Source organism: Papio anubis, chromosome 4, assembly GCF_008728515.1.
Source record: "Papio anubis isolate 15944 chromosome 4, Panubis1.0, whole genome shotgun sequence".
NCBI lineage: Eukaryota > Metazoa > Chordata > Mammalia > Primates > Cercopithecidae > Papio > Papio anubis.
Window position 1 is genome coordinate 180,772,681 of NC_044979.1, and position 26,660 is coordinate 180,799,340.

The 26,660-nt window shown below is 58.1% G+C and overlaps 1 protein-coding gene across 1 annotated transcript in view; it reads left to right on the plus strand.

Moving 5' to 3' along the window:
* COL18A1 (collagen type XVIII alpha 1 chain) overlaps window positions 1-26,660 on the plus strand; it is a 54,124-nt gene that overhangs the window by 3,254 nt on the left and 24,210 nt on the right. The window contains exons 2-16 of the mRNA XM_031665882.1: window positions 9,421-9,965; window positions 14,463-14,549; window positions 16,246-16,305; window positions 17,112-17,241; window positions 18,253-18,329; window positions 18,595-18,810; window positions 19,172-19,198; window positions 21,128-21,190; window positions 21,296-21,382; window positions 21,702-21,755; window positions 21,935-22,093; window positions 23,108-23,170; window positions 23,942-23,968; window positions 25,468-25,599; window positions 26,040-26,102. Coding sequence (XP_031521742.1) covers window positions 9,421-9,965; window positions 14,463-14,549; window positions 16,246-16,305; window positions 17,112-17,241; window positions 18,253-18,329; window positions 18,595-18,810; window positions 19,172-19,198; window positions 21,128-21,190; window positions 21,296-21,382; window positions 21,702-21,755; window positions 21,935-22,093; window positions 23,108-23,170; window positions 23,942-23,968; window positions 25,468-25,599; window positions 26,040-26,102 — 1,790 coding nt within the window. The remainder of the gene's footprint in view (window positions 1-9,420; window positions 9,966-14,462; window positions 14,550-16,245; window positions 16,306-17,111; window positions 17,242-18,252; window positions 18,330-18,594; window positions 18,811-19,171; window positions 19,199-21,127; window positions 21,191-21,295; window positions 21,383-21,701; window positions 21,756-21,934; window positions 22,094-23,107; window positions 23,171-23,941; window positions 23,969-25,467; window positions 25,600-26,039; window positions 26,103-26,660) is intronic.

The following is a 26,660-nucleotide window of genomic DNA, read 5'->3' on the forward strand; positions in this document are numbered from 1 at the left end:
GCCCAGTCGTGGCACAGCCTGAAGGGGACTTTTCACTGAACATCTGGACAGCTTGATAGTGTCCCCATGTGAGGGAGGCAGTGTCCCTCGCAGGGTCCTGGGGGTCTCCGTCGGCATTCGTGGCCTACATTGCCTCTGGCCAGAGGTGGGCCTCGGGCTTCATCATGGAGTCCCTTCCCAGGTGTGGCCTGGCCCGGAGGGTCCTGCCCCCTCTTCTGGCCTCTCAGCTCCTCCCCAGCCCAGGCTCCTCTTGGGTGAGCCCCCACTCCTGCCGGGCCCCCGTGTTGGGCTGGACACTCCCAGCCCTGGGTGAGGGGCAAGAGGAGGAGGGGGAGCCCAGTCTCCCATGTTGGTGCCTGACCCCTCGGGGCAGGCTGTGAGGCCCCGGAAGTTGGGGTGCTGGGTTATGATCCTAGCACCAGAACAGAGCCCTCGAGGCCCACAGAGGGCCCTGGCTGCATCTCCAGGCCATGGGGTCAGGGAGTATGAGCCCCTGAGGGGAGGGGAGCCGGAGGGGTCCTGCTGCCTCCTGCCTGGCTCCATCTCCAATGCCTCCTCCACCTGGTCCTGGGCACTGCCCTGTGTGTCCACCCACTCCGGCACACCTCGAGGAGAGCATGGGGGGCAGTGTGGCCATGCTGGGGCGTGGGGGCACTCAAAGGCTTGGAGGGTGCACCCCGTGGTCAGCACACAGGCAGGGACCCTGTGGAGGGTTTTGCCCTGTTGTGGGCTTGTCCCTCAGACCCACAAGGAAGGGAGTGAGGCCCCCACACAGGGGAGGGCCGGGGTGGGGTAGGGAGGCTCCCCCACTGCAGGTGCCAAGAGTGAGTGAACAGGGCTTGGGCTTGGGCTGCTAGGGACACTGCCTCCAGGAAGGCCCCCTGGGCTGTCTCAGTGGGACTCTATGAGTGACACACGGAGCTCAGGCCACAAGGGCTGTGGAAGTGTCACCCCACGACAGCAATGGGTGCCTGGCCCTCTGGACTCTGCTCTCTACGCCCCTCCTGAGCTCTTGCAAACCCTGACCCCTGGGACCGTAGCAGAGGTAGGTGATGTTTCCAAGGAGTCCTACAAGCAAGCGTTCTCTGACCTGGGAGGTGGGTATTGTTCCTGTTTACAGTTGAGAAACTGAGGCCTAGGAAGGACAGACATGTGTGCGTGCCACAAATGTGGCAGCAAGAAGGGAGCCTTGAGGAGGGCCCCGCAGCCTGGCCCCAGAGCGCTCTTCAGCATCGCAGCAGATGCAGGACAAGCAAGCCCCCAGTCGGGGAGCACCAGGAGACCAGCAGCGTCCACCCTGATGGTACAGGCCATCTGATGAGGGGCAGGGACCAGTGCCGGGGTGGACGATGCCTATGCATAGAGTGGGGCACATCCAGGCACAGCTGCCACCGGGGTGCTTGGGAAGCAGGTCCACACGCATGCCGGCCAGGTCACTCATCTCCCATGTACGAGTCCCATGATCTTGGCAAGTGGTGCACAGGTCCCTGGGCTGGGGCTTCCTCTGCCTCCACCCCCATCACTGAACATTCGGAGGTCGGTGGGAGGCCATGGGAGTGCACGTGGAGGTCACATCACCATGATGGCCGTGAGGGGCTGCTCCTTTCTTGCTGCTCCCTACCCTGTGGGCCAGCAACTGGTGCACAGGTGTCCTTACATGGTGCTTATCTCTTGCTCGTTTAGTCAAAGGCAGAACTTGAGAAAATTGATTTGCTTGACATTTCCGTGTAACTTTGGTTTAAGAAGGAGAGAAGGCCACTCCATGAGAAACAGCTCATTCTTATCTCTCACCGCTTGGCAACCTACAAATATTTTTTTGATGATGCTGGCTAAGCTTCTCATAAATTCTCCATGTCTCTCAGATGCACCGAGAGTGACTCAGCACTTAACTCCTACTGGAGTGTCAAGAGCCCAGTGCATTGGGTTCAGTTGTCTGTGGGTACAAGATCTTGTGTGATTCTGAACCAGGCACAGACAGAATGAAAAGCACAGCACTCCAGACGGGGCTCCCTGCAGGTCCTTACATATATTCGGTTTTTGTAGATATCTAAAGTCAAGCTAGTGGACATCTACCACTTTTGTACCCTTCAACCCACAGTCATATTTCCTCCTGTCCGTGGGCTGGCCTGGGCTGTGCCCTGTTAGCATTCCCAGATAAACAAAAGCTAAGGGAGTTGATTGCCACTGGACCTTCCCTGCAGAAAATGGTCTGGTAGTCCAACAGGTGAAATGAAAGGACACTACTTAGTAACAGTAAGTCAAGGAGGCCCCTGTTGCCTATGCACAGAGTGGGGTGGCAGCTGTGCCCCGTTGCACCCCACTCTGTGCATGGGCACCATCCATCCTGGCACTGGTCCCTACCCCTCATCAGATGGCCTGCACCATTAGGGTGGATGCCTGCTGGTCTCCTGGTGCCCCCCTGTTGGGCCCGTGCTTGTCCTACATCTACTGCAATGCTGAAGGGCACTCTGGAGCCAGGCTGCTGGGCCCCCTTCTAGGGCCCCTTCTTGCTAGCCATATCTGTGGCACACACACATATTTGTCCTTTCTAGACCTCAGCACCTGACAACCACCATTCTACTCTGCTCCTATGAATATGACCTTTTTAGATCCCACATATAAGTGAGATCATGCAGTATTTGCTTCTGTGCCTGTCTTATTTCTTTTAGTTTAATATCCTCCAGGTTCATTCATAAGAAGTGCAGTTACAAACTGTTGTTGCAATACCAGCTTTTATAATTGCCCATGTATTTACCTTTATTGAAATCTTCATTTCTTCATGGGACCTACTGTTACTGACTAGTGTCCTTTCATTTCACCTGCTGGACTACCTGGACCATTTCCTGCAGGGCAGGTCTAGTGGCAATTAACTCCCTTAGCTTTTGTTTATCTGGGAATGCCAATTTCTCCTTCACTTTTGAAGGACAGTTTTGCTGTATATAGGACTCTTGGTTAACAATTTTTTTTTCTTTTAGTACATTGAATATATTGGTCCACTGCCTTTTGGCTTCCAAAGTTTCTGTGAGAAATCTGCTGATAATCTTATTAAGAAGCCTTGGATATGATCAGTTGTTTTTCTCTTGCTGCTTTCAAGATTCTCTCTCTCTTTTTAAAAATTTTATCATAATGTACCTTGGTGTGAGTCTCTTTGAGTTCATCTTACTTGCAGTTCCCTGAGCTTCTTAACTGTTTATATTCATGTCTCCCTACAAATTTGAGACGTTTTCAGCCATTATTTCTTCAGATAGTCTCTCTGCACCTTTCTTTTTCCTCCTCTGTTTGCAGCTTCCACAGCATGCATGCTTCCTTGTCTCTTGATGGTGGCCACATGCCACTTAGGCTCTTTTCACCTTTCATTTATCTTTTGTCTTCAATAATTTCCATTATCTTATCTTCAAGCTCATTGATTTATTCTTCTATCTGCTCAAATCACCTTCAGATTCCTCTAGTGATGTTTTCAATTCCAACTATCGTACTTTTCAGTTCTATAATTTCTTTCTGGTTTCTTTCAAGGTTTTTATATTGATATTTCCATTTTATTCATACGTCACTTTCTTGACTTTCTCCACACCTTCCTTTAGTTCTTTGAGCATCTTTAAGACAGTTGTTTTAAAGTCTTTGTCTAGTAGATCTGCCATCAGGTCTTTTGCAGGGACAGCTTCTGTTGATTTATTTTTCTCCTTTTAATGTGCTATACTTTCTTATCACTTTGTGTGCCTTGTGATTTTGTGTTAAAAAGTGAACATTTGAACTCAGTAATGTAGCTCTGGAAGTCAGTTCTCGCCCTTCACCAGTGTTCACTGCTTTTTGTTACTTTTAAAAAAATTTTTGTCTCTGTGCCAAAGATCTCCCTGAGGTGTGAACTTCAGATCTTCTTGGGTCTTTTCTGAGCCTGTCCCTTTCCCTGGGTGTGTGCAGCCACTTTCTAATTTTACTCTTACATGCTGCTGTTTTTCAATGTCCTGTTCTTTCATGTTTGGCTCCCAAAGGAGGAACAAGATAAGAATGAGGAAGAAAAAACAGTGCCAGCCATCTAAATCCACTTGAAGTCGCTTCATCTGGAAGGGGGAGCTTGCAACAACAGAGGGAGTGTAAAACAATGGCCCCACCTCCCCGTCTGCACCTCTGTGTTCCCAAGCAACCTGATCAGAGCACAGGTTCTCAATGTCTGCAGGACAGGGTCCTTTTTGCCATCCTGTTTCCCACAAGCTGTGTGGCCGCTGCTCCAGGAACTCGTGCATGGCACCTGCTATAGGAATAGGAGTGGGGGATGGATGTGCAGCTGCTATTGTGCCAAGAGCTGGGGTTTAGGTAAATTAACCACCTGTTACTGTTCAAACCTTCCTCTGGACATTGCAAACTTTCAGTAGACTCCAGAGTTCCAAAAGAGTTCTAAGACAAGTTCTGCCCGTGCACTTGTTAATTAGTTAGGGAGATGGATTCCTGGTGCTTTCCATCTGCCATTTCCCAGAGTACTCCAGAGTCATTTTCAAACATGTTTCTTTCTGTCAAATAATCAAGTCTTGGCCGAGTGTGGTGGCTTACGTCTGTAATCCCAGCACTTTGGGATGCCAAGGCGTGTGGATCGCCTGAGGTCGGAAGTTCGAGAGCAGCCTGACCAACATGATGGAGAAACCCCGTCTCTACTAAAAATACAAAATTAGCCAGGCGTGGTGGTGCGTTTCTGTAATCCTAGCTACTCGGGAGGCTAAGGCAGGAGAATTGCTTGAAGCTAGGAGGTGGAGGTTGTGGTGAGCTGAGATCACGCCACTGTACTCCAACCTGGGCAACAAGAGTGAAACTCCATCTCAAAAAAAAAGAAAAGAAAAGAAATCAAGTCTTGAGGCATCATCATTGTTATATCATGTGCAGGTGTCTATCCTGGATGCCACCCAGCTATGCCAAGTGCAGGGAGAAACTCCCTATGGGCACCGTGGCTGGGTCCAGAGCTCAGAGGCTGGAGCTCTGAGAACTGGGCTGGAGCCCAACCATGATGGATGCCTGTAGCTCTCGGGAAGAGACACACATCTGTGGGGGCAGAGTGACTACCTTTCCAGGTTGCCCAGCCCTCGGGAGTGGCGCAGTGCCCGGGCACTGGGGCAGAGGTGGATCCCATAGTCCCTCAGTGGAAGCTCCAAAGCCTCCCGTTTTCCTCTCTTCCTCTTCCTGGGATGGGATTTGGGGGATGAGATCTTCCTGGTGGGCTGGAGTCTGTCCCAGAAGTCAACAGCTCGCCCTGGGGCCGCAAGACCCCCTTAGATAAGGTAGACCCTCGGCAAGACTCCAGCCACACATGAGAGGACAGAACATAGCTCCTGAGTCCCACTCACCGCGGCCACCTGCCCCCATGGGTTTGCACCGATTTGCATATAGGTGTGTAGCTTCCTACTGGCGACTGTAAGAAATTGCCACAAATTCAGTAACTTAAACCAGCACAGCTGTCTTATCTTTCAGTTCTGGAGGTCAGAGTCTGAAACCAGTTCACTGAGTTGAAACCAAGGTGTTGTCAGGGCTGGGTCCCTCTGGGGCTCTGGAGGAGAATCCGTTTTCTTGACTTTTCCAGCTTCTAGAGGCTGCTGCTTTCCTTCGCTCAAAGCCCCTTCTTCCCTCTTTAAAGCCAACGGTGTTGGGCAAGTCCTCATGGTGCCGTCTTTTGTCCTTCGATTTTAAGGCTTTGTGTGGTCAGATGTGGATCATCTCCCATCTCCAGATCCATAGCCTGAGTCCCAGCTGCAGCATCCCCTTGCCACATAAAATTATGCTTGTGGGTTCCAGCTGTTGTGCCGTGGACATTCTTGGGGCCATGGTTCGGCCCACCACAGTTTGCCCATGTGCACGGCTGCACATGTGTGCATATGCATGGGAGTCTTACTTTGCATAAATGGGATTGCCCTGTGTCTGCAAGTTCCTCTTTCCTTTATCCTGCATCTCAGGAGTCTCCCTAACTCCAGGGAGATGCCCTGGCTCTTCGTGTGGTTCTGGTCTTTTCCTCAGCCCCTCCTGACTGAAGCACCTGTAGGTATTTCTGCTTCTCTGTATAACAGATGGCCCTGCAGACACCTGCTCAGCCCTAACTGGTGGGTTCATCGCGCAGACTTTGTTTATTGGACACCAGCTGAGCTGCCCGTGTGGGCCTGACGTGGGTTTTGGGTCAGCGCTGACAGTGGAGAGATTGGATGTTGTAAATGTGTCCGAGTGTCAGCAGGAAGTCTCCACCCAGGGACGGCCGTTTCTTAGGTTGTTTTTAGCCCCTCCCTGAGGCTCTGCAGCCTTGGGCATTGGTGGAAGTGTTTGTTCGGAGGCTGTTTTTCTTTGATGCCAAGATGTCCCCCCAGGCACTTCACCATGTCAGTGCCACGGTGTGATGGGGTGATGACGGTGGCAGGTTGATACCCCTGGGCAGTTCACTGTGTCAGTGCCACGGTGTGATGCGGTGATGATGGTGGCGTGTTGATGCCCCCGGGCACTTCACTGCGTAAGTGCTGTGGTGTGATGGGGCAATGATGATGGCGCGCTCTTCAAGCTCTGGATCGGGTTCCGGAAGCTCTGTGTGAGTCTTACTGAGGTGGTTATTTTCTCTCTTCACAGGAAATTGGGCTGAGCGAGGAGCCTTAGGGTCTGTCATTGGCAGCGACTCCCTCGCCTGCAGGTGCGCGGTGGTTCTGGCTCAGCAGACCCCACAGGGCTGTCAGGGCGTGTCGTCCCCTCTGTCCGCTGAATGGCTCCAGCTCGGGTCCGTTTGGCTGATGTCAGTGTTGCAGTGCTCACTCTCACAGCCATTTACCTGCTGGTTTTCCGTTAGCCTTTGGTGTTACTTTAGCTAACGTTTTTGACAAGGTGGAGCTGGATTTTTCTTGCTGCCGCTGTTTTTCATCCACTGCTTGCCTTGTGCCCACCAATGTGGTCTGCATGTCCTATGCCCCAGGCGCTAAAACCACCGGCTCGCTGGCACCTGCCCTGCCATCTCATGCCACTGTGGTCACTGACTGCAGGTTCTGGCTTCTGTCCTTCTTCTGCCTCTTCTGTATCAGTTGTGACGTCTCCGTTTAACGAGAGTCCTGCATGTGCGTGCTTGAAATGGAGGCTTCCAGGGTCCCTGAAAGCTTTCACAGAACCACTGACGTGGCCTCCACTTGCTGGCATGGACCTGGGCAGCCGTGCAAGTGCCACGCAGATCTCCAGGGCACTTGGTCCTGGGAGTCACAGGGCAGCTTTTGTGGCCACACCCTGAGGTCTCAGCTACCATGGCATAGATGCTGTGGGTTTTTGGGCTTCGAGGTCACGCCCTGGGGATGCCGCAGCCCACCTGCCCTTGGCCCCCATGGGCCCCCAGCCGCTGTATGTTTGGATTTCTGAACAGGCCCAGGTGGAGCTGAAGGACAGGCTGTGCTGGCACCCCTGGCCTGAGGGAAACGTCCCGTCTCAGAGCCATTTTCTCTCGGAGCACCCATGAGATTGCTTTGATTTCTAGTTTGCATCAACCCTGTGTCTTGGAAGCTGTTGGGCCTCTGAGTGCTGAACTGGGTGTTGCCTGAGCAACATGAAACCCACCTGGCTGGACTAGGCTTCCCCAATTCGGCTTGCCCCATGCAGGCAGGAGCAGCCCTGGCTCTGCAGGACTGGAGGTGGCTGTGTGGGAGGGCAGGGGGCTGGCCAGGCAGCCTTGGATCTTTTCCTCAGGACCCCTTCAAAGGGGCGGCAGAGACTCCAGGCCCCGTGCCCCAGGGAGTCAGGCTGGGCTGGTTCTGAGGAGCGGCTGGAGCGCTTGGTGCTGACGGGTGAACTCGGGGGCAGCTGGGCGACTGCCAGGGCATCTGGCCCCCAGGCCGAGAGTCCCATTTCCTGATCTTAGCATAGCCCTGGCGTGGACATGTGGGGCCTGGGCACTTCTTCTAAGAAAGGATCATTGTAACAGCTGCCATCTGGGTAGACGGCAGCCTCTGTCTGAAGGGGAGATGACTACTGGCCCCAGAGCCCAGGCTCAGCCTGTCGGGACCCCTCTGCCCCTAGCCTCAGGGTGCAGGCGCCGGACGAGGCTGCTGTCCACAGAGCCCATTGTCCACTCTGCGCGTGGCCCCGCTTCCAGTTGGCACGAGGGTAGGGCCCACAGGGAGTCCAGGCTGCCACACTGCCTCACGCTGAAGTCAGGGCCTCGCGGGGGCAGCAATGGCGCTGGAGGTGCCCACGGCGTGTGCCAGGGCGGGGGGTCTGCACTCTTGTTTCCGCTGGTCCTGTGTTCTGTGAGCTCTTTGGAGGTGCTGCTTCCCTCGTGATGTCCAGGCTCAGCACTTCTTCCCTTGTGTCTTGTCCCAGGTCAGCCTGGCCCAGCCACAGGGCCCCCGGCCCACAGGTACACGCATACAGGTGCTCGCCCCCGTCTTCCTCAGGACGCCTGGGCATCAGCAGCCCCTTCCCACAGGAGAGCTCGACCAGGAGCCAGCCCGCCGCACAGGCGTCCCGGAGTAACTGTTACACTCTGTCGGAAGCAGACCGTGTCCAGTCTGTCTGGGGCCTCACGGTCACGGGAGTAGGGCCTTGGGGCAAGTCCCTCGCCCAGACTGTGGCCGCAAAGCCCGTGCTCTTGAGTGGAGTGAGTCACCCAGTGCTGTAGGGCATTTGCAGGGAGCAGCGGGGCTGGTGGGGAGACTGTGGCACGTTGGCAGGTATGTCAGGTGTGTAGCACGTTGGCAGGTACATCAGGCGTGCAGCCCCTCCAAGGGGTGACTGTGGCCCCGAGGGGAATCAGCATGGTGGGGTGGGGAGACACTACTTGTCTTTGCCACATGAGGCACCGCGCCCAGTGAGTGAGCTGGCGCCCTGACAGCGCTGGGTGAAATCCCACGTGGTGCCTCTCAGACGCCACGTGGAGCCCCGGCCGAGGCAGCTGCTCTGGGCGAGGCCCCGTAGCCGAGGCTTCCAAGAACATTGGGGTGTGGAGTCAGCCTCCTTCCTTCCCTGCGGTGGAGCTGCGGCTTCACAGTGGAGGCCACACTGGGTTGCCCGCCTGGGCTGCTCCAGCAGGGGCAGAGTGGGCGTGCGGGGCACAGGGCTGCCAGCCCCAGCCCCTCACAGCTCCTTGCTTCGGCGGGGGTGCCAGCCAGTCCCTGGCCCCTTCTCCCCACTGGCTGTGCCCATCCCTGCTGAAAGCAGTGAAGGGGAGCCTGTGGACACCATGTCCCCTGCGGGCAGGTTTCTGCATGGAGCGCGCCCGTCGTTTGGGAATGAGTGAACCAGGGTGGCCGTTGGGTGGCCATTGGGTGGCTGAGCCCAGGGCATCAGGGCAGGCTGCCAGGCACGTGGAAAGCCCTCTCAGACTCAGTTTCCCCTTTGTGCCCCTGCCTGGCCGCCTCTCCAGGCCGCATCGGTGGCCCCTGGTACTGTCCTGCACAGCCACCTCACCAGCTGTCTTCCTTTTTGCAGAGAGCGTCGGCGAGGAGGTGGGGCTGTTGCAGCTCCTTGGGGACCCTCCGCCCCAGCAAATCACCCAGACGGATGACCCCGACGTCGGGCTGGCCTACGTCTTTGGGCCAGAGGCCAATAGCGGCCAAGTGGCCCGGTACCACTTCCCCAGCCTCTTCTTCCGCGACTTCTCACTGCTGTTCCACATCCAGCCGGCCACGGAGGGCCCAGGGGTGCTGTTCGCCATCACGGACTCGGCGCAGGCAGTGGTCTCGCTGGGCGTGAAGCTCTCTGGGGTGCGGGACGGGCACCAGGACATCTCCCTGCTCTACACGGAGCCAGGCGCAGGCCAGACCCACACAGCCGCCAGCTTCCGGCTCCCCGCCTTCGTCGGCCAGTGGACACACTTAGCACTCAGTGTGGAGGGTGGCTACGTGGCCCTCTACGTGGACTGTGAGGAGTTCCAGAGAATGCCGCTTGCTCGATCCTCACGGGGTCTGGAGCTGGAGCCCGGCGCCGGGCTCTTCGTGGCTCAGGCAGGAGGAGCGGACCCTGACAAGTTCCAGGTAACCCCCACTATGCTGTTGCCGGGGGGCTGCAACAGCCAGGGTAGGGTGGGGTGGCGGTGGCCACTGGGACAGGGACAGAGCTACAGCCTGAAGAGGAGAGCCCCACCCCAGCTGTGGTCAGCCTTGGCCTCCGGTGCAGGCCTCCCAGGTTCTTGGCCGGCCTGGCTGGGGTAACATTCACTTTCTTGGCTCTCTGGCTTCTGTACCCCCAGGAAGGGCTGCCCTGGGCTTCTGTGGTTTCTCTGAGACACCAAGGCCCAGCCTAGGAGGGCCCCATTTGAACGACTTTGTAACTAGACATCCACCCCAGCCGTGACCCCATGACCCAGAGACACCCCCAGGCCTGTGCCAAGCCCCGTGGTGAACTGGGGCTCCCGACCTCTGACCGGCCGGTTGGGTGAGTGGGGACCGAGTCTGGGCCCAGCCACAAGCCTCGGGGCCCCATGCAGAATGAAAGCTGGGGTCCTTGTTGAAAACGATGAGTGATCCAAAGCTGGCGGCAGCAGGGTGTCGGTCCCAGCAGGGTTCTCCTGTGGTGACTCCACACCGGCTGGGACCAGGGGCTCAGGGCGGCCCTGCAGGTCAGCACCTTTAGCAAGGGTGCGGCAGCCCCAGGCCTGTGAGACTCCACTTCGGAGCACGTGGTGGGATCCCCCAGCGGTAATGGCGTGTGGCCGTCTCCACCTGAGTCTCCGGGAAGTCCCTCCAATGTGCCTTCATTTCTTGGGCTGGGGGAGCAGACAGAGCCCTGAACCCATGTGGGGTCTATGTCCAAAGCCCCTGCATTTCTGGGAACCTTTGGCTGGGAACAGCCGTGTGGGTGACCTCAGCTGGCACTGTCTCCCAAGTCCCTGAATTCTAACATTCGAGCTGGCCCGCAGCTGGGACGCCCCTGCCCTGACTGGCCACAGGGGACAGAAGGTTAACTGTTGCCCTGACAAGGGCTGTTTGTTTGAAGTTGTTCTAAGTCCTGGTGTCTGGGGGTTCTGCAAGCTGACCTTTCACCTTTGGCAGGAACTTTTAACCCTCAGAGCTCAGGAGCCGCTAGAACGTTGACACCAAACTGGGCCTCTTTGTTTTCCTCTTGATCACAAACATGATTGCCGGGAAAGAAGTCAGAGTCACCCCCTCCTGTGAGAGGCAGTTTGTTGTGTGAATCCCCAGCCATTTCTTGGTGGAATAAAGTCGCCCACAAGTGCTGTACATCTTTAACGCTGTAAGGAAAGGCGGCCAAGTGCCGAGAGCTGGGGTACGTAGGTGCACAGCTGTGCCCGATGGTGCTGGCGAGAGCCGGGCCGCCGCCCTGCAGTGAAGGCCTCCTCATCAGCGAAGTCCCACTTCCCAGTTGGATGTGTAGGAAAAGGGGGTCTGGGTGTTTAATTTTGTATTTCTTGGACTGTTAGTGAAGACAGACTTCCACGTTGCTACTTGTTTATTGTATTTCTTCCTCTGTGACTGACTGGTTTATGTTCTCTGTGTTTTTCGGTGGGCCCAACTCTCATTGATTTATACAAACTCCTTACATGTAAAAGAAACTGCTCTTTGGTTTCGCATGCTGCAGACTTTATTTCCACCTTGTCTTTTTTTCTTTTTTTTTTTTTTTTTACCATTGGGATTTGATGTATGGTTTTTTGGGGGTTTTTTTGTTTTGTTTGTTTTAGATGGAGTCTCGCTCTATTGCCCAGGTTGGAGTGCAATGGGGTGATCTTGGCTCACTGCAACCTCTGCCTCCTGGGTTCATGTGATTCTCCTGCCTCAGCCTCCCAAGTAGCTGGGATTACAGGCACCTACCACCACGCCTGGTTAATTTTTGTATTTTTAGTAGAGATGGGGTTTCACCATATTGGTCAGGCTGGTCTCGAACTCCTGACCTCAGGTGATCCACCCGACTGAGCCTCTCAAAGTGCTGGGATGACAGGTGTGAGCCACTGCGCCCGGCTGGGATTTGATGTGCTTATGTGGTTAAATCTGGCCTGGAGAAGACACCATGATTTACAACAGCCCAGTGAAACCTTGGAAGGTCAGAGAGCTGGAACAGGAGGGAGCTAGAGGGCCCTGGGTCTGGACCTGGGTGGCGCGCAGCAGGCCGTGTGCTGCTGGGCGTGGGTGGCGCGCCGCGGGCCGTGTGCTGCTGGGCGTGGGTGGCGCGCCGCGGGCCGTGTGCTGCTGGGTGTGGGTGGCGCGCCGCGGGCCGTGTGCCGAAGGCCGTGTCAGTTGATCTCTGTGTCAGGTCCCTGCAGGCCTCAGGTGTCAGGAACTTTGTCTTTGGGTCTTAGATGAGATTCCAGGGGGGAGAGGAGAAGCACGCTTGTGTGGTAGAGAAGAAGGTGGAATTGTTCAGCACAAGATTTTCTCAGACGTCTGAATTGAGATTCTTGGGAAAGAAACATTCGAGTTGTGTGACTCATCATTTCTGGCAGAAACAAGCACAGAGCTTTGGGAGCAGGGAGGAAACCAAGGCTTCCTCCTCCTCAGACTCCACGAGGCTGCAGTGCCCCCAACGCTGCCACAGATGGTGCCTGGGACCCCCGGCCTCCGCGGGGTCCGACAGAGCCCTCCAGAGCGTTGGTTGTGTTCCTCGTCGTAAGAGTCCTGTGGTGTTGTTGGTCTTTTCAAGTTCACTTTCTTGAGTGGGGTTTGTCAGTGGCCGTCTCCCGGGAAATCACGCACCCCCCAGCTGTGCTGTTGTGAACGTCATTTCCAGCTGTGTCCTGATTTCCAGGGCGCTGAGGCTGCAGCATGTTGGGAAGCATTTTACACGCTTTTCCCTAACAGGATTCCTGTGATCTCTGTTTTGGGTGTCTCCGGATTTCATAACTTTCAGTCCTAAGTCCCTTAAATATTTGCAATGGGCCTGTGGCTTTTGCACTAGTGCCATCTGCCCCACCCCTGGAGCTAGTGGCCGCCACAGGCTTGGAGCTGCTCTGCCCTCTGTAGCTGCCCCCGACCCAGGCACCCTGTAGCCCCGTGCAGAAGGCGTCGGCACCCTCGGGAGCACCCTCAGGAGAGCGCTGTGGCCGGAGAGCATGGCGGCCACCTGTCAGGTTGTCAGGGCCTCACGGGCGTGTCTGCGTGGGGATGGATGTCAGGAATGCCCAGCCCCTCCTCCACACCAAGACCACCTAAGATGCACCCCTGGCACTCCTCCCCAGCCCGGGCTGCCCCAGGGCTAGAATGCAACCCCAGCTCCTCCCCAGGCATGACCTGGAGCCTCTTGAATGTGAAGGCTGCTGCCCTGCCCCCATGCAGCAGGTCCTGGTGGACAGTGGACCCTGGACCCCGCGGTGCTGCCCCGGCCTACCCGGGGCACTGTAGGCAATGCCCCTCCCCTGCGGTGTGACGCTGAGAAGCGCTGGTGCATTCTGTGGGAAACCCGTGTACACCCAGGGGGCTCACGGGATCCACATGCCCCATGCATGAACTCACACACACATGCATACATGATCTCGTGTTTGCACACACGTGTCCACGGAGATGCATGGTCTCACACACATGTGCCCATACACTCAGCACTCACAGGCTGCAGGCTCAGGCCCCACTCCTGAACCACCTGCCTGGGCTTCGGGGCCCAGCTGGCGTGGGGAGCCCCAGGCTCCACCTGGCCTCACTTGGCTCTGAAATCTAGGCCAGGATGCAGAACCTGCAGCGCGGCCAGTGGAGCCCCTGGTCCTGTGCACAGCCCCCACCTGGCAGCCCCTCTTCCTGCCAAAGCCCCTCCCAGTGTCCTCTCCCCCGGACGAGCTGCTGGCTTGAGGCTTAGGACATTGCGCCCTCCTGTGTCCCTGCCCAGCGTCCCCAGCCTGCGTCTCACGAGACACTGCCGGCCGCACCAGGACCTGAGAGGGCAGGGGCAGGCACCCTGGCACTCAGCCCAGGACTGAGGATGCCGGAGGGAGCGGTGGGTGGGTGGGTGGGTGAGTGAGATCGGCTCCAGACGGAATGGGCGCAGAGATCCAGGAAACTCCCCCACACCTGTGGCATTTTGGTCCTTGGCTTCTGGGTTTTGCTTTTTATGAAAAGGTAAAGTTCAAAGAAAGCAAAGCCGTGGTGCTGCCTTGGTTGGTCCGAGTCGGGAGATGAGGCCGCCTGGGGCTTGTGTAAAGCTCCCAGGACTTGGGGTTGGGGGACTTGACCTGCAGCCCCTCGAATCTGCCCCTCTCTCCCAGGCCTTGGATCGAGCCACGCCCACTGTGGTTCTAAACTCATAGCACTCAGGTGGCCCATCAGCCGCCTCGGATGAGCCATCTGAGTCTGAGAGAGCAGCCTCCGCCCAGCCGGGTGCTTTCCACACAAAAGCGCCCAGGACCCCCCTGGGTCTCACCACGTCTTCTTACCATGAGGCATACCATACCACCAGGAGGCTGCCCGAGACCCCTTCGCTCCCCGAGACATTCCTGCCCTCTGTGACCCGCCGAAATCTGGAGCTCAGGCAATGCCGGGGTTGCCGCTGCTGCCTCAGGACCGCTGGTGACCCCTTTCTCTGTCTGCATTTAGGGGATGATCGCTGAGCTGAAGGTGCGCAGGGACCCCCAGGTGGGCCCCATGCACTGCCTGGACGAGGAAGGTGATGACTCAGATGGGGTGAGTGACAGCTGGGTCCCGGGCGGGGTCTCCCTCAACCCCTGGCACGCAGAGTTCAGGGCCAAGGGCTGTGACAGGAAAAGTCCCAAAAGATGCCACTTTGGGTACCGGGAAGCTGCAATACCATTTCCGTGCTCTCCTGTAACACCTCGGAGCCCTTTCTTTGCCCTAAACTTTCCCACATAAAAACAAATACAAGCATAAATAAACACTCAGAACCAATTCTCCAGGGCAGCTAGAGATCTGAGGGCAGTCTACAAAGAGTGGTGGTGGTGGTGGTGGTCTCATTTTGTTCCTAGGTGGTTAGGTGGGAGGAAACCTAGGGGTTCAGGAAGGAAGGAAGGGTTCAGAAGGGCCCAGCCCTGGATAAACAGGGGGTCTCTATTCGAAAATGGGTCTGTACGTCCGGCGCGGCATGTAAGCCCAGGCATTGCATGGCGTGTGGCTATTGGAGTGGAATCCGTGCCGCAGGTCCCCAGGCAATCCAGGTAAGCTGGGCGTAAAGGTTGGGGTGTGGAATCCCAGGTGGTGCGGGTTCCAGGTCTGTGTGGTGCGGTGGCGGTGGCATTGGGGTGTGTGGAACTGCGGTGGCAGGTCCCCAGGTCCATAACCCAGGTTGGCGTGTGGTTGGTGGCGGTGTGGCCAGGCCAGCATGCACAAGTGGAATCCCATGCTGTCCAAGACCCAGGTTGGCAGGCTGGTGGGCGTGTGCTGGGGCGGTTGGCGTGTTGAGGGTGCAGGCCAGGCGTGCATCAGGGCGTGTGTTGACGTGTGTTTGCGTGGAACTCACGGTGTCTCTGTGTGGCCCGTGTTGTGTGGCGCAGGTAAGCCAGCGCATATGTGTTGTGCACGTGTGTTGGTGCGTGTAATCTGTGCAGCTGGCGGGGAGTCCGGCCGCCCCTACAGGTGTGAGGAAGGAGCAGGAATTTCACCGTCCCAGATCACAGCGCGGCCCTACGCGGGTCGGGTGGACCCACACAGCCTCACTCCTGGGCGGCGTGGGCAGGAGACACCATGGCTGAACTGTGGGTAGCGTGTGCACATCCATGTTAGTTTCATGTTTTTTTCTATATTTTACCCGGTAAGTCCGTTGTTTGCTGGAACATGCTGGAAGATGCCAGATTGTTCACATGGCGGCCATGACAAGGCTGTGCCCTGGTACAGCTTGCTGGGTGCTGGGGGTCTCCGAGGCGCTGCACCCCTCCCCTGGCCTGCCTTGCCCTCAGGGGTCATTAGCGGGCCCTGAGGATGATTCTCCGGATTTTCATGAAGTTTAAAACGTCCAGCCACCTTGGTGTGGGTTTGGCCCAGGCCTGGGCCCAGCGGGGCCTGCGCTGGGGAAACCTGTGCGGGGAGCATCTGTGGTGGGGCCTCCTCCAGGGCAGGGCTCTGGCCGGAGGAGAGGAGCATGTTCCCCTCCCGCCTCCGTGTGTCTGACCACCAGCCGAGGCAGTTTCAGAAGCGTCACTGTCCGCGACCCGATTGGACAAGATTTGTTGAAGCTCAGAGGGTGCCTGGGCAGGGAAGGCCAGCATGCCCACCCCAGTGGCCCCTCTGAGAGCACCAGAGAGGGCTGGACGAGGCGGGAGGGGGCTGGGAGGAGGCAAGAGCAGCCTCCTTTGCTTCTCAGGCCTGCTGGGCTCGGGGCCTGGCCTGGCTGCCATCTCTCCAGCCTTTCCCTTTTCAAACTCCTCAGGCATCTGGAGACTTTGGCAGCGGGCTCGCCGACACCCGGGAGCTTCTCAGGGAGGAGATGGTGAGTAGCTGGACGAGGCCTAGCCCACCCTGCAGGGTCCTGGGAGAGCCCCCCAAGCAGTGCAGTGCACACATGTGCACACACAGGTGTGGCTCCAAGAGCCGCCTCTATGCCATGAAGACACATTCCCGGCTGGGAACAGGGATGCTGGGCTGGGCAGACGCTCCAAGCCTGGGGACAGGCCTCGCTCCAGCCCTGCCTGGCCACTGAGTGTCTCTGGTGAGAGGACATTCCTTTAAACGAGGTCCTGCCCTGCACATTCCTTGGTCTTTGAGGCGACCTTGGCCTTCCGTTCGCCCCATCCCTCCGTTAGCTCGTGGGTGGCCACCAGGGAATGAACGGGTGTGTGAGTCTGATGACCAGGAGGAGAAGGCGGTGCAGGGAGCATGAGGAAGGGCTTTCCCCAGCTCGGGCCACCTGAGAAAACACAGGAGGGGTGGGGAGCGGGGAGGCCCCAGCCCCAGGACTGAGGCGCCATGCTTTCCGTTAGAGACAGGCGTGGGAATGTGGTCCCTGCAGGGACCCTCTGCAGGTTCTCATCAGCTTCCCAGCATGGCCTCTCAGGCGCCAGGAGGCCTCTCTGGTGATGGCAGGCACAGTCCTGGAGCCGGGGAGCCCACAGGCGACCACACCCCTGCGGCCCACGGAAGGAAGCCCCTTGCACGCAGCCCTGCAGCACCCTCCTGTTTCAGAGGGTTTTTCTTTATCTTTCTTGCAATCTTAAGTATTTCATTTCACAAACCAAGCAAGGCTTTGCTGGGCATCTGCTGGCTGAATAACAGGCCATCTCCCCTCTCATCCTCCAGGGCACAGCCCTAAAACCCAGGCTCCCCACGCCACCCCCGGTCACTGCTCCACCCTTGGCTGGAGGCAGCAGCACGGAAGATTCCAGAAGTGAAGAAATCGAGGAGCAGACCACGGTGACTTCATTAGGAGGTAAGCTCTTTTCTGGATGTGTGTGCATGGTGTGGTGTGGGGTGTGTGTGGTGCATGTGTGAGTGTGGTGTGTAACATGCATGTTTGTGTGATGCTGAGGTATGTGTGTGATGTATGGTGTATGTAGTGTGTGGTGTATATAGTGCATGTATGTGTAACATGTGGCACGTGTGTGATGTGTGTGTGATGTGTGGTGTGATGTGCATGTTTGTGTGACGTGTGTGATGTTTATGTGATGTGTGTGTAGCGTGTATGGTGCATGCATGTGTGGGTGTGTGTGGTGTGTGCATAGTGTGATGTGTGCAGTGTGTGGTATGTATTGTGTGGTGTGTGTTGCATGTAGTGTACATGTGGTGTGCAGTGCATGGTGTGTGTTGTATGTGTAGTGTATTGTGTGTAGCGTATGTGTATGATGTGCATGTGTAATATGTGTGTGTGTGATGTGTGTGTAGTGTGTGTGTGTGTACTGTGTGTAGTGTGTGTGTGATGTGCATGTGTGATGTGTGTGTAGTATGTGTGTGTGTAGTGTGTGTAGTGTATGTGTGTGTGTGAGGCAGGTGGGGAGATGCCGAGGCCTGGATGGTGGCTGTGGGTACAGGCTCTGGGTATTCACTGTGCTTCTCTTGCAGGATTTCTGTTGGTTTTCATTTTTATTTTAATTAAAAGTTAGGAGGGAAAGAGGAAAAGGGACAAAGCATGCTGGGTGTAAGAAGGCATTTTGCGGGGCCAGGGTCTCTTGTAACAAGTTCAGGAAGCATCTCCCAGGTTTCAGCTGTCATCGACTTAGGTGACCACACCGGCCTCACTGTTGATTTTAAATTCTCTCTCCCTGTTTCCTGTGCCTGGGAGCCAGAGCTTAGGGGAGTGCAGCTTGAGGCTGGGAATCTGATGGTGTCCAGCCAGGCTCCAGGACTGAATGCGTTTGGGCTGCCGGGGCTATCTGGGATGCCGAGAGCAGAGCTGGGACCACCCGGGGGGCCTGACAGTGGCCACCTCTGCTTCTCTTCTCAGCTCAGACACTTCCTGGCTCAGATTCTGTCTCCATGTGGGACGGGAGTGTCCGGACCCCTGGGGGCCGCGTGAAAGAGGTAAGGCCACCTCCCTGAGCTCCGGAACCATTCTGAACCAAAGCACCCGTGGCCTTTCGGGCCACTCACTGGTGAGCCCTGATGAAGCCCCTCCGTGCCCGTGCCTCCTTTGTGCCCAGCGCACGGTGCCAGCATGCATCCACCCTGCGTGTCCCCCGTGGGAAGCAGAGCCCAGCCCGGGACTCTGTAAGGCACAGTGGGACACGTGGGCAGGGTGTGTGGGGCCTCACCCCAGCCCGGGCCCTTGTGTTCTCTTTATTCCCAGGGCGGCCTGAAGGGGCAGAAAGGGGAGCCAGGTATTCCAGGCCCGCCTGGCCGGGCAGGCCCCCCAGGCTCCCCCTGCCTGCCTGGTCCCCCGGGTCTCCCGTGCCCGGTCAGTCCCCTGGGTCCTGTAGGCCCAGCGTTGCAACCTGTCCCCGGACCACAAGGACCTCCAGGGCTGCCAGGGAGGGACGGCACCCCTGGAAGGGATGGCGAGCCGGTGAGTCCTCCTGCCCGTCCAGTCCAGCCCCTTCTGGAGGTGGGGGCTCGGGCAGGACGGGGAGAGGCTGCGGCCGACATGGGAGTGAGCTGAGCTGGGATCGGGGCAGGTCAGCAGCATCCTTGGGACCACCGTTGCGTGGGGTTGGTGCTGCAAGGTGGTCAGATGTGGGAGGCGGAGCTGCTCAGACACAGCCCTTGTGGGTGCGAGGAAGCTCCTGGCGCGGGTCCCGGGACATCCGGGGAAGGCATCTTTGCCACCTCGGGGGGACTTGGGGTGGGCGGTGCATTTCCATGTGCAGACCCTGGGTGGGGCTGGAGGTGGCATTTCTGATCACTCACAGCTTCTCTTGCACACCCAGGGTGACCCTGGTGAAGACGGAAAGCCGGTAAGTCTGCTTCTTTCTGATCCCCATGTTATCTGTGATGTTTGCTTAGACCCCAGGGCTGTGTTGCTGGGGACACTCTTTTTAGGAGGAGACTGCACAGCAAAACCATTTTTAAAATGAAATTTTGTAAAGAAGAGTGTAACTTGATGGGAAATAGGTAGTTATGTGTTTGTGTTGAGACATTTAGGCCACAACTACTAGGAAGAAGAAAAGGCAGAGCTTCCAAACCCTTGGAAAACGCACAGCAAAGAAAAAGGAAGTCAGGGGGTGGGGGCGCAAGACAGGAGAGAAGCGCAGAGCGACCAGGGGATCTGTAAAGTCAGAGCTTCTGTCTCAAAACACGCAGTTCAGATTTTAAAAATCAACAAACACTGTTTCCAAGCACAGTGAAATGACGTGGTAGACTGCGAATAAAGATCTGGGAACAGCCTGCCCAGCAAATGGTAACACTCGGCAGAAAGTGGGGCCATCACGAGTGCTGGACAGGAGGGTTCAAGTTAAAAACAGTCTAGAAAGTCTGAAAGGACAGGGAGGGCATCTCATGGTGCCCACCGAACAGTCATTACCGACCGCCTGGCACCCCACAGCCAAGCTGCCTGCGAGGAGGACCATGGCAGACTAAGCAGGGCAGTCGGCTGGGGGGGTGGCACGGGGCCTACCCACTGCAACAGGATACACACACGCGTGTGTGAGTGTGGGGTGAGGATCCATGGGGCCCACCCACAGCAGGGCACACACGTGTGTGTGCGTGTGTGCATGTGCGTGTGTATGCATGTGCATGCATGTGCCTGTGTTTGTGTGTGCACGTGTGCGAGTGTGAGCATGTGTGAATGTGGGTATGTGTGTGTGCACGTGTGTGAATGTGTGTGCATGTGTTTGAGCATGAGTATGTGTGAATGTGTGGGTGTGTGTGAATGTGTGCGCGTGTGTTTGAGTGTATGTGTGCGTGTGCGCGTGCATGTGTGAATGTGTGTGTGAATATGTGTGTGTGTGAATGTGTTTCAGTATGTGCATGTGTCAATGTGTGTGCACGTGTGTGTATGTGTGCATGTGTGAATGTGTGTGCATGTCCATGTGTGTTTGTATGTGCGTGTATGAATGTGTGTGCATGTGTTAACGTGTGTGCATGCACGTATGTGTTTGAGTGCGTGTGTGAATGTGTGAGTGGGTGGGATGAGGATCCACAGGGCTCAGCAACAGGCTTGATCTTAGACTTTCCCATCCGGAAAAGGAAATCCTGCCCGACTTTGTCACCATCAGTTGGACACTTCAAAACACTGACCTTCACCTGGGCACGAGGCCCTCACCTGCTTCCCCGTGCAGCAAACACGCAGATGCTCTGCCCACCACATCCCCCCACACCACATGTGGACACATGCACACTACACACACCACGTGTGCACACACCACACATTACACACACCACAGGTGGGCACATGCACACACGTACACATACCACACGCACACACGGCATACACCACACATGGCCACACACTACACACATACACATACCACGTGTGCACACACATGCACACACCGTGCATTATGCACACCATACATGCACACTCACGTCACACAGACATATCACACATGCACACACCACACCCCTCACACATACCGTGCATACCACATCCACACACATATATGTAACAACCCAAGCACCGGCTATTGTGGAGGCCGTCGGGGGACCTGCTGTGACCTCCCGAGGGATGCTCCCCACAGCTTCCCCCAGGCGTGGCTGGCGAGATGGGCTCAGGCGGGAGACAATCTGCTGGGCCTGGCACCCTCCTACTTTCCGGGCCCCGGAGACTCCCCTGAAGAGCTCAGCTCCCGTCTGTCCCCTGCCTGGGGGAAGAGCACTGAGGGTGCCGGGCTGCGGCCCATGGTGGGGTGCCTCCCCTGACCGGGCTCCCGGCTGCTGTGTTCCAGGGCGACACCGGGCCGCAGGGCTTCCCCGGGACTCCAGGGGACGTGGGCCCCAAGGGTGACAAGGTGAGTCTTTGTGGTTGGGCGGGGCCCCTTCCTGTGTTGGCCCTTGGCCCGAGGTGGGGGCTGCGTGCGTGCCCAGGGTGTGACAAGCTTGTCTTGTGTTCCCAGGGAGACCCCGGGGTTGGAGCGAGAGGACCCCCAGGACCCCAAGGGCCTCCGGGGCCCCCAGGACCCTCCTTCAGACACGACAAGCTGGTGAGTCCCGCCCTTGGCTTCCTGTGACCTGGGCTCTGCCGTCCTCAAAAGCAGGCACTGCTTCTGGGAGGGCATCTGGCCCAGGAGGATCAGCTCCACCCTCAGGGGCTTGCATGGGGTCTCAGCTGAGCTGAGGGGTCACAGGTGTGGTGGGAGCTCCCACCCACCTGCCTTCAGGCTTCTCTGGGGGCAGCAGAGGGGCCGTGGTTTCTCAGCTCCTCGTAGAAACAGCTTGATGCGCAGCTTGCGGGGCGGGGCCCAGGAGTAGCCAGGCGGGGGCCAAGCTCGGGGCAATGCGTCTCTCGGCTCTTTTCCTCAGACCTTCATTGACATGGAGGGATCTGGCTTTGGTGGTGATCTGGAGGCCCTGCGGGTGAGTGGCCCTTAACCTGCGGTGCTGCCCGATGTCTGTGCCCATGAGGAACAGGCCACGGACCCCCGAGATTCAGCTGGGATCCTGTGGGGGGTGGGGACGAGGCCTGGTTTGAGGGTGGTGGTCATCCCTGGTGGGTGCCACATGGGCTGTGACCATCTGTGTTTGCCCACGTCCAGGGTCCTCGAGGCTTCCCCGGACCCCCCGGACCGCCCGGTGTCCCAGGCCTGCCCGGTGAGCCAGGCCGCTTTGGGGTGAACAGTTCTGACGTCCCAGGACCCGCCGGCCTTCCTGGTGTGCCTGGGCGCGAGGGTCCCCCCGGGTTTCCCGGCCTCCCGGTAAGTCCTGCCTCAGGAGTCCTGTCTGCTGGGAGTGGGGGGTGAACACCCCACGTGGGACCCCTGCCCCACCTCAGGCCTCCCCAGTCCCCGCCCCTCACCTCATCTCCCCTGGGAGCTGGCGGACAACTCCAGACTCGGGGCCACCCTGGGGTGTGTGGAGGCACCTCAGTGGCCACCCTGTGGTTCTGGGGGTGCTGACCAGTGGGGGTGGCTGCAAGCAAGGCCTCCGACTTCTGGCCCTGTGGGTCCGTGGACTGCACAGAGTGTCTCCATGAGCAATTCCCATGGGTGGGGGTGGGAGGGCCGAGGTCAGCACTGCCGGAGGGCCAGGGGAGGGAGGAGCCTGCTTGGCCAGCACAGCTCATGGGGTCTCAGGGCCCCGCAGCAGGCTCCCCACTGGCTCTGCCACATATGACGGGCAGCAGGTGCCTGCAGACATGGCTGCCGTAATTGGGTCACGCTGCGCTGGCATCCCGTGGCCCGAGGTCACTCAGTAGCGTGCTGTGGCATGTAGGGCAGGGAGTGTGTGGTTAGGTCACCCATGACGTGCCCCTGCCTCCGTGACAGTCCCTACCTGAGCCAACCAACTCTCCTGATGGGCGTTCGCCATCACCATTGGCTCTGAGGCCTCTCTGGGTGCCACGTGGCAAGCCCTCCCCAGTATCCAATCTAAGGGACAATTTGGGCTTAAAGAATATGCCTAATCCATATTCATACGTGTGGCCAGACCGTCTCTCAGAGGGAGCAGCGGTTACCCCAGCCCTGGTGTTAAGTGCCTTCCAGCCATGGTGCTGTCGGCCCTGCCATCTCATCCTGCCAATGTGGCCGTGAAACTGTGGGTTGCACAGGCCGTGGGGTCTCCTGTGAGCCCTGGGACCCGGGCCCTGTGTCTGGGGAATGCTCTGTGTCCTGCCTTTGGGCCACCTGTGGAAGCCCAGATAACCTGTTAACCCAGAAATCATTTTAGTGGCTGAATGCCATCAAGATCCACTATGCTCTGCTCTCCTCCAGGGACCCCCAGGCCCTCCAGGAAAAGAGGGGCCCCCAGGAAGGACGGGGCAGAAAGGCAGCCTGGTAAGTCTCCTCTCGAGTCTAGGGTGAATGGGGCCCGGCACCACACCTTGTGGCCAGGGCTGGCCGAGCGCTGGGGGTCCAGGGGTGCCTGGTGACGTCCGTGAAGGGGAAGTGCCAGGAATAGCCGCCCCCATCACAGCCCCACAGCCTGGGGCCTCGGGCTCTGGAGGTCACCCTGACCTGGGCACTCGGGTAGAAATTATGGACCATGATGATGCCGGACTCATGGGTTTTAAGAACGTGGGCGCCCCGCGAGATCTGAGATCTTACTCCAAGTTTCCACATTGGTTACGGGGCAGTGGCCATGAGCCTCTGTCAGACTGATGCCAGGAGCTGGGGCCCCGGGCGTTTGTGGGTGGACCTTGCGGGAGGCGCCTGCGTCCAGCCCCCTGGGGAGCGGTCTCCAGCGTGACCTCAGATGAGAGCTGCTCTGCTTTGGGCCGAGCAGGGGACGTTGGCTGTCAATGCCCCTTGCAGCTCTAAGCCTGTGGCTGAGCTGAAGGACCCTCCCTGGGGAGGCATCCAGGCCCCACGTGGAGCCGGGTCCAGCATTGGGATCAGGCTTGGCGTCCCTTGTGGCTTCCCTTTCGGGACCCCAACCATACCAGAAAGGGGGATGACAGTGGCAACAGCCTCAGAAACTATTAAACCAGCACAGGCAGCAAAGCAGGGATCCTGGTCGGGGCGTAGTTCCTGGCAGGGCGACGCGCCTTCCTCTGTCCTCTGTGCTGCGGGCCTGATTTTGTCATAACCCTGCTCTTTTCCGTATAGGGTGAAGCAGGCGCCCCAGGACATAAGGTACAAGCAGAATCCCCAGCACAGCCGTCCCCTGCCCCTGGTGCCCACTCAGTGGTCGTGCCCCCAAGGAGGGTGGGGGCCCCCACGGTCGAGGGAGTAAGCTCTCCTGGGGCTGGCCTTGACCCCCAATCCTGCCAGCCGTCCACCCTGCCGGAATTGCTGGCAGCGGCCTCTGTCACTCTGGTGAGGTGGCTTCGGCCCTTGTCACTCTTGCAATGTGGCTTCCACCGAGCTCTGGTCTGCTGGTGAACTGAGGGCAGATGTGTCCTGGAAGCTGAGCTCCTCTGGAAACGAGCTCCCTGTGGCAAGTGCGATAAAGCAGCTCTGGGAGCTTCGGGAGGAGGGGCTGGGCCACTGCAGGTGGAGAGGTCGCCTGTGGCCTGGGGAGGGTCCTGAGCTGGGCCCCCCAACATCCTCCCACAGGCGAGCCCCATCCGCCTGCCCTGCAGGCTCATGAGCGTCTGGGGGCACTCGGAGGGAGCACTGAAGGCAACTGGGGTGTCCTTGGTGGCCCTGGCCTGGTCCAGAGTCTGCTCAGACCCTCTGGACTCAGGGCAGCCACTCTCCATGGACCCAGCCTTCCTTTGGGCAGCCTGAGGTCTGGGCCACAGCCTGCTTGACCAGACAGCTTATCTGACGCCCCCACAACGACCCACTTCCTCCTCCTGTTCTGCTGGAGTGGAGCTGGAGGAGGAGCCGGAACCCTGCAGAGGAGGTGCTGGGAGCTGGTCCTGGGCCTCCAGTTGGCATCTGTGCCGACCCCACGACCACACATGCCCCCGGAGGTCCCCTCGAGGATCCAGGCCTCTGTGGGCCACCCACTCGAATCATGTCCAAAACATCTGGAGCTCCTCACCTCGGGCTGGACAGGGTTGGCACTGACAGGGAACTTCCCCCAGAGCACGGCCAAGCCCCAGGCTGGGGGTGATGAGGGAAGGAAGGCCGGTGGGGAGAGGCATGAGGAAGAGGACAGCAGCGAGTCAGGTGATGAGAGCACCAGGAGGGGCTGAGAGGACACAGGCTGGGAGTGAAGGCATGTGCATATACACGCGCACGCACACACACACAATGCACACACACACACAATCTCCAGCATATATACACGCGCGCGCACACACAATGCACACGCACGCAATTTCCAGCATATGTGCACACACACACGCATACAATCTCCAGCATATGTGCGTGCACACACACACGCACACACAATCTCCAGCATATGTGCACACACACACACACACAATCTCCAGCATATGTGCGCGCGCGCACACACACACACAATATCCAGCATATGCATACACACACACACACACACATAGATCTCTCCAGCATAAAGTTAGAAGAAAGGCTGCTGTGAGGTCTGCGTTGCTTTGCAGAATGTTCCTTACCTTTTGATTTGCAGGGTTTAGAAGGCATTATAAGAAAACATATCTACACCAGGGTTGCAGGGCCAGCGGGGGCTGGGCTGGGTCCTGACACGCTCTCCTCACTTCACGCAGGGGAGCAAGGGAGACCCCGGTCCTGCTGGCGCTCGCGGGGAGAGCGGCCTGGCAGGAGCCCCTGGACCCGCTGGACCACCAGGCCCCCCTGGGCCCCCTGGGCCACCAGGACCAGGACTCCCCGCTGGATTTGTGAGTACCGCCTACATCTGACCCCCTGGAGTGCCGGGGGCTGCCTTTGCCCCAGCCCTGCTACCCCGGCATCTCACTCACAGAGCAGCACGTCCTGCGCGGTGGTCTCACTGGCGCTGCCTTGGCCCACGATTCCATATTCCCCATGGTGGAGCTCGAGTCTCTCTCCCATCGCCCGTGCCCCACAGTGCTGATGGGGAACTCGGCCCAGCCATACCCTGGCACCTGTGCCCTGACCAAGAGCGAATGAGCTGACCCGAGATGGGCTGCCCCTGGGGGCCCCCACCCCGGCCCTGCCACCAGGTAGACAGTCCCCTTCCGAGAATGGAGGCTCCCCAGGCCACCGTGGCCCCAAAGTGAGGGGTCAGTGCCAGCCCCAGGGAGGGGCCCTTCCCTAAGAAGGGACACAGGCCCACGCGTGTCTTGTGTGTCTCCTCTAGGATGACATGGAAGGCTCCGGGGGGCCCTTCTGGTCAACAGCCCGAGGCGCCGATGGGCCGCAGGTACTCTTGTGAGCTGGGCATGGCCAGCTCTGAGGGCTGAGGGAGTGTTGTCTGGGGCAGGAGGGTGTCCCTGAGAGCCACCAGCCTTGCATGGGGCCGGACGCTGCCCCGCAGAGCTGTGAGGGCCGCATGTGGCAGGCACTGTGCACCGTGGGCCACCCTCGCTCTTGGGAGATGCCCCTTCATTGAAGTAAAGTCACGGGATGAGGGCCTGGTCTGCAAAGTGGGAGACACTGTGGGTGGTCAAGACAAAGGAGCGTGGGGCCGCATGCCGCCCGAAAGACAGGCCTTTCTGGGGAAATTCAAGTCATCACATTCTTTTTGTGGCCCCAATTTTGGGAAGTAACAAATGTTCGGCCTGAGTAGAATCTGAAATTCCTATGAAATCTCCACCTTGTTCTACTGTTAACATATGTACTGCTCAGGGTTAGGGCCTGCAAAGAGTGACCAAAATCCCAAAACAACTGCTCAGACAGCTCAGCTGTGTCAGGGGCAGACCCAGGGGCCGGCAGCCCCTTCCTCCCCCACCCCCGCTGTCCCCTCCACACCACCATCTCT